At 42.3% G+C, this 6,818-nt stretch overlaps 1 protein-coding gene across 1 annotated transcript in view; it reads left to right on the forward strand.

The window, feature by feature from the left end:
• The window catches only part of LOC105353645 (formin-H), a 71,144-nt gene extending 64,601 nt beyond the window's left edge, over positions 1-6,543 (forward strand). Inside the window, exon 17 of the mRNA XM_011472914.3 lies at positions 4,538-6,543. Coding sequence (XP_011471216.1) covers positions 4,538-4,639 — 102 coding nt within the window. The 3' untranslated portion in view covers positions 4,640-6,543. The remainder of the gene's footprint in view (positions 1-4,537) is intronic.
• The last annotated feature ends 275 nt before the right edge of the window (positions 6,544-6,818 follow it).

Below are 6,818 nucleotides of genomic sequence, written 5' to 3' on the forward strand. Positions count from 1 at the left end.
CGGTCATGGAACTTGGCTTTTGGGACATGGAATGTCACCTATCTGGGAGGGAAGGAGCCTGAGCTGGTGCGAGAGGTTGAGAGATACTGTTTAGATATAGTCAGGCTCACCTCCACACATGGCCTGGGCTCTGAAACTCAGTCCTTAGAGAGGGGTTGGACTTTCTACCATTGTGGAGTTTCTCAAAGTGAGAGGCGGCGGGCTGGTGTGGGCTTACTCGTGAACCCCGAGCTCAGCCGCCAAGTGTTGGAGTTCACCCCGGTGGACGAGAGGGTCATGTCCCTCCGCCTCTGGGTGGGGGATAGGTCTCTGACTGTGGTTTCGGCTTACGGGCCGAACATCAGTTTGGAGTACCAGACCTTCTTGGTGTCTCTCGAAGGGGTACTGGAAAGTGCCCCAACGGGGGACTCCATTATCCTCCTGGGGGACTTCAATGGCCACGTGGGCAATGACAGTGACGCATGGAGGGGCGTGATTGGTAAGAATGCCTCCCCTGATCTGAACCCGAGTGGTGTTTTGTTATTGGACTTCTGTGCTCGTCATTGTTTGTCCATAACGAACACCATGTTCGAGCTCAAGGGTGTCCATCAATACACCTGGCATCAGGACACCCTAGGCAGAACGTCAATGATCGACTTTGTAGTTGTTTCAGGCAACCTTCGGTCCTGTGTCTTGGACACTCGGGTGAAGAGAGGGGAAGAGCTGTCCACCAGTCACCACCTGGTGGTGAGTTGGATTCGCTGGCGGGGAAGGAGGCCGGAAAGACTTGGAAGACCCAAACGTACTGTGAGGGTCTGCTGGGAACGTCTGGCCGAGCTCTCTGTTAGGGAAGTCTTTAACTCCCACATCCGGTAGAACTTCAAACAGGTACCGAGGGAGGTTGGGGACATTGAGTCCGAGGAGGGTCAGCACCGTTAAATCTGAGGCCATGGTTTTCGACCGGAGAAAGGTAGTTTTCCAACTCTCGGTGGGTGGAGTGTCCCTGCCCCAGGTGGAGGAGTTTAAATACCTTGGGGTCTTGTTCACGAGATGGGGATGAGATTGACAGGTGGATCGGAGCGGCGTCCGTAGTAATGCAGTCGCTGTATCGGTCCGTTGTGGTGAAGAGAGAGCTAAGTCAAAAAGCAAAGCTCTCAATTTACCAGTCAACCTTCGTTCCAATATAGTCATGAGTTATTGGTCATGACCAAAAGAACAAGGTCCTGAGTACAACCGGCTGAAATGAGCTTCCTCTGCAGGGTGGCTGGGTGCTCCCTTAGAGATAGGGTGAGAAGCTCGGTCACCCGCGGAGAGCTCGGAGTAGAACCGCTTCTTCTCCACATCGAAAGGAGCCAGTTGAGGTGGCTTGGGCATCTAGTCTGGATGCCTCCTGGATGTCTCCCTGGAGAGGTGTTCCGGGCATGTCCCACCGGAGAAGACCCAGGACACACTGGAGAGACTATTTCTCTCGGCTTGCCTGGAAGCGCCCGAGGAAGTGGCTGGGGCGAGGGAAGACTGGGCATCTCTGCTTAGACTGCTGCCCCCGCGACCCGGTCCCGGATAAGCAGAGGAAGATGGATGGATGGATGGATGGATGGATGGATGGATGGATGCAAAAAATTTGCTCATGAAAGCTGAAATGCAGGGATTTCCTAGGTGTAGCTAGCAACCCAAATCCACCTTGCAGCACCTTAAACTCTGATCACCTAGTGTTCCCAGTGATCTTTTTTAATATGATCTTTTTTAGGACATAGTTTCTGTAGAGTTGCAGTAATCCATTAGAAATTTACCTCTGAGTCGTAGGTGGGATTGTTAGGGTGGAAGTAAGCCCCGCTGATGTCCCATCATCCCTTTGTTTACCCTCTCTCCCGCTATCTCACTGTCCCTCACAACTCCAACCTAACATTACCAGTGCAGCAAAAATGGTAAGCAATATAAGAGCTATCCAGCTGTACCATTTTGAGCCAAATATCAGCTCAGAAGAGGAAAACAAAGACGCACATGGAGCTATTTGTCAACAAGTGGATGCATCAGAATGGAGCAGAGCATGAAACTTTTGACATGCAGATGATAGTTTGTACGTAACAACTACAAGCTTTTTCAAACTGCAGTATTGCATCTGTTCCTGATTCACAATAATTTGAGTACACAGAAATACAGTTTTAACCTTAATTTCTTTTACATATGTCCTACATCATGAGAATAACATGACAAGAACACGTTAAAAACATTTCATTGGAGTGGGCTCTTCAGTATCATGTATGAATAACCAGGATTTTTGGAAAGACCTTGAGACACAAACTACAACCCTAAAGACCCACTCTGATGAAAATGATGTTTTTAACATGTCCTTGTGGCATTTTTCTGATGATGGAGGACAATATATGAAGAAAATTAACATTAAAAATAGCATTTATAATTATTTCTTTATTCAAATCATTGTAAAAAAAAATTATTTTTGGATAAAAACATCCAAAACATTATTAAACGACCACTGCGAACGCTTTGAAAATAAAGCAAACGATGATCGGAGTTGGTCTAAAGACAGCTTTCAGAGACATTGCTTCTGGAATGCTGTCTTTGTGCTGGCTTCCAAACACATCTCAATATTTGACCTCAGTCTCATAAATCGCTCTTTCACTCCATGGTATTTTAAAAATGAAGAGGTTGGTCTTTTAACTTTAATGTGCCCTTCAGGCCATGTCACATTTCAATTACCAGGCAGAGTGCGGAGCATCATTCCTGCATGTTTTATCAAAGTTGCTAAACTCTCAAAATATTTTATGATTTTCCGTGTGATTCTTTTTTTATTTGGTTTCCCATTGTAACAAGCTTTTCCCAGTATTTTTTAATAACCATATTTTTTCTCCTTCAAGTCTCTTTTTACTGTTTTGTCAATGTTGAGGCAGACAGACATTTGTATTTCCACTTGAGCGTGTCCTTTCCAGTCACCTGTCTGCCAACGCTGTGCATGCAACACATGTGAATAAAAAAAACAAACAGAGAATACTTTTAAAAAAGATGAAAAGAGGATCGGAGTGGGAGTTTATTGATTTAAACTTTGGAACATATTTTCCCTGAAATGTTTTGCAGCGTGTTTAGGACTTCATGTGAAAATGGCTGGAGTGGGTCTTTGCCTCTGCCTTGTACTGCAGGACTGTCAGTGAGCTGCCTGCTGTGTTGTGCAAGCACCTCATAGAAAGCCTTGGGTGATGTTTCTGGTTGGCTTTGGTGGCGGTGGTAGGTTTTAGGACTCCTGGCTAGTGGTGGGCCTCTCATCTGAGTTAGTGCAACTTTTAGGTAGGCTGGACTTTATAATGAAACGCAGCCCTGGGGTGGTCTCTACCCAGGCTTGCATTCCCTGTTCCCTTCCCTTGTTCCCTTGTTCGGGGGTGGATGCTCCTCAGTCTGCCCTCTCTTGTGGGGTCTGTGTGTTCTTGTGGTTGGGTCCTCACCTTTTTACTCCACATTCTCTTATGTGCCTGCTCAGTTTTTTTACCAACACATACAGGTGTGCAGGTATGCCATGAGTGACACTTGTTTGTCTGTATGCATTTGTGTGTGTCCGTGAGAGTCCATCAGGACACTGCAATACAGCCAATGTAGAAATAGGTAGAAAAAAAATCAAGAATTTTGAAACATATTCTTTAAATAAATAAAAAATTATCCAAGGTGGTAAGAAAAATGTTCTTACCAAGAATTCTTATTTTATGAAAAAAATGCTAGTCACAAAGATGTTTTTTCTAAACTAATACTACTTTTGCAATTGAAAAACGTTATTATTTTTATTCACATTATTTGTCTTGCAAAACAGAAAATAAGACAAGGGTCATATCAAATATTAGTGCTTCAGTAAAAAAAAAATTGGTGAAACTTAAACTTTGACCTTTACTAGGCTTTTTCTGTTGTTTTTTGGGTCTATTCCCAACAATTTTATTTGTTTCTCTGCAATTTCCTCCCAAAACATTAAAGTAATATATACAACATAGTGTCTCCAAAGATGACATTACACACGTGACAACAGTGAATTCCTTCCAACGCAAGAAGCTTTTATCTTGTTTGCTCAGCTGCTGGCAAGGAAAAAGTTAAGCAAAAGAAAAGAGGAAGTCTTTTTTAAACTTATAACATATCAATGATTCTGCGCAACACAGAAGAAGCTCAGGAGCCTGAACCTGAGCCACAGTCCATGCAGCCCGGAGCATAAAGCAGACCAATTAGTAAGGCTGGCCCTTTTTGATAAAGTTCCTGATAAAGAACCGCTGACATTCCTGTGCCGGTGACCCCCAACCATCCAGGTGTAATTATTAATTAGCTAGTGCATGTTTGCTCCGCTCTCTAGGTGCACCCCAGGACACAGGTGCATGACAAAGCAGCACAAGAACTAATTATATGAAAAAAAAGTTTAACTTGCAGGACCCTGGCTCCTGTTCATTAATGAAAGTAAAAGCGTAGATTAATTCCTTAAACAGTTTTTTGTGAGTTCAAAGGTCTCATAAAATGTAATTGATGGCAGATAAATATTTCAGACATAATCCTGTTTTTTTTCTTTTTTCTGAAGGTTCAATTTGGTGAGCCGGCAGATCAAGACTCCAAGGAGTTCTTCGGGGTGATCAGTCAGTTCCTCCACGACTTCAGGAGAGCCCACGCTGAAGCTGTATGAGTTACACTTCGATCGTACTTTTAATCCAATAATGAGGATTCTGTTGTCTCAGGTGGACACCAAGTTTCAGAGACATCTTAAATGTTCATTTTTCTCTACGTGGGTGAGAAATCCTACCATGGGGAGGCGTCCCAGCAGACTCATGGAGGAAGAAGGCAGAGCTGAGTCAGGGTCAGAGTCCACTATTAAAGAAAGACTGTCATTCTCCTGAACTCAATCTCTGACTTTTGGAAGGGTTGAAAAGGTTGGATTCTAAAACATGGACCGGTTTAGATGAGCTAACAAACCTGTATTTTTATTTTTTTTTTAATCGCAGCCCCTGTTATGGCAGGCCCTATTACAAAGATTTATCATCTTTCCCTTCAGACTGCTGAAATCCTTCATGCTCGAAAATCTGATGTGGTGTATCCCCTCTTTAAAGGTGGAGATTGGTCTGATCCCAACTGCTACAGACCAATTTCAATTCTCCCTTGTCTGGAAAGAATTGTAAATCATCAACTGACAAATTACCCGGAAAGCCACAGTATTTTACCTTCTGACCAATCAGGTTTCAGATCTGGTTATGGGCGCACAACAGCAACCCTTAAAGTTCTTAATGACATTACTTCTGCCTTAGATTTAAAGTTGAAGTACTCAGCAATTTTTTATCGATTTAGCTAGAGCATCCAACTCTGTTAATCGCTCCTGTCTTATTGATTGGTTTTGTGATATTTGTCTCTGAAAACCCACATCTATGGTTCCCAAACTATCTCAGTGAAAGAAAGCAATGTGTTAAATCAGAACAAAATCTTTCTCATCCCCTTCGTGTCACCACTGGCATACCACAAGGTTCTATCATTGGGCCCACTCTTTTCTCCATATATATCAATCACAGGTGATTTCTATGCTGATGACAGTTTTTTCACTCCGTCTGCGCCTCCCTGGACTCAGTGGGAAAACAGCTTCAACATCCACCTTTTCCTCTCTAGACTGCATCTACATTTAAATGTTACCAAAACATAAATCATGTGGTTTGGTAAGAAAGAACATCCACCATTAAATACCCCTACTATCTCCATGCTTGATGGGACACCTCTAGAATAGGTTATCGAGTACAAATATTTTGGAATCTGTCTAAATAATACTTGGTCCTTCTTAACACACATTGGCTGTTTGGAGTTGAAGGTTAAATCAAAAATAGGCGTTTTCTATGGAATGCGCTCTTCCCTCACCTTCTCTGCAAGACATGCTTTGGTTCAAACAGCTGGTTGGTGATGTTATTTACAGATCGGTTTGTAATCATCTGCTGGAAAAGTTGGAACCTCTCTATCACACTGCTATTAGATTTATAACAAATGGTTCCTTTAAAACTCACCACTCTTTACTCATCGGTAAATTGGACATCATTATTCACTCGTCAAAAAATTTATTGGCTACTGTCAATTTACAAACTCTGCTTGGTCTTTCTCCACCTTATCAGAGCCAGCTTTTGCATACCTCGCCCCCGGATACAATACCCGCTCTGCTAAACTGATCTTTTTAACAGTGCCGAAATCAAAATCCTTACTTGGTTCTCTGTCTTTTCAATCTGATGCAGCCACAGACTGGAATGATTTATTAAAAAACTTTCAGATTGGACACTTTTATTTCACAATTAGATTTTAAAACCCATCAGAATGACCATTTTAAAGATAAATGCTGGCTTCACACAGTGCAATGATTTTAGGGTTTTATTTTTTTTAGATTGTGTTTTTTTCTTCCGATTATATTTATTTTTTCCTGTTCTTGTAACCTGTTTACTGCCTTTCTCAAAAGGTCTTTCCTGGTGCCAGGCCAGTTGTAAATAAGAATGTCATTCCTAATCTGTCTTGCCTGGAAAAAAAAAGGTGAAATAAAAAGAAATAAAAACAGATCTAAGGCTACAATTTGAGATCTTTGGGGATTACTCAGCAATGATGCTGCAAGAAGATGATGCAGAACTTCGCTCCGGAATAAAAATGCTGGAGTTACTCAGTTGATTTTGAAGATCTTTTTTTCCCTGTGTGTCCAACAGCAGGGCTTTTCGCCAAACGAAAACAGTTGAAATGAAAAATTTCTCTTTTTAAGCATTTACTTTAACTGCAATATTAGGTGCCAAAAAAAAGAATACCCACAACAGTTTTCCTAATACCACTGCATTTGCATCACACATATTCTTGTA

Source organism: Oryzias latipes, chromosome 7 (genome assembly GCF_002234675.1).
Source record: "Oryzias latipes chromosome 7, ASM223467v1".
NCBI lineage: Eukaryota > Metazoa > Chordata > Actinopteri > Beloniformes > Adrianichthyidae > Oryzias > Oryzias latipes.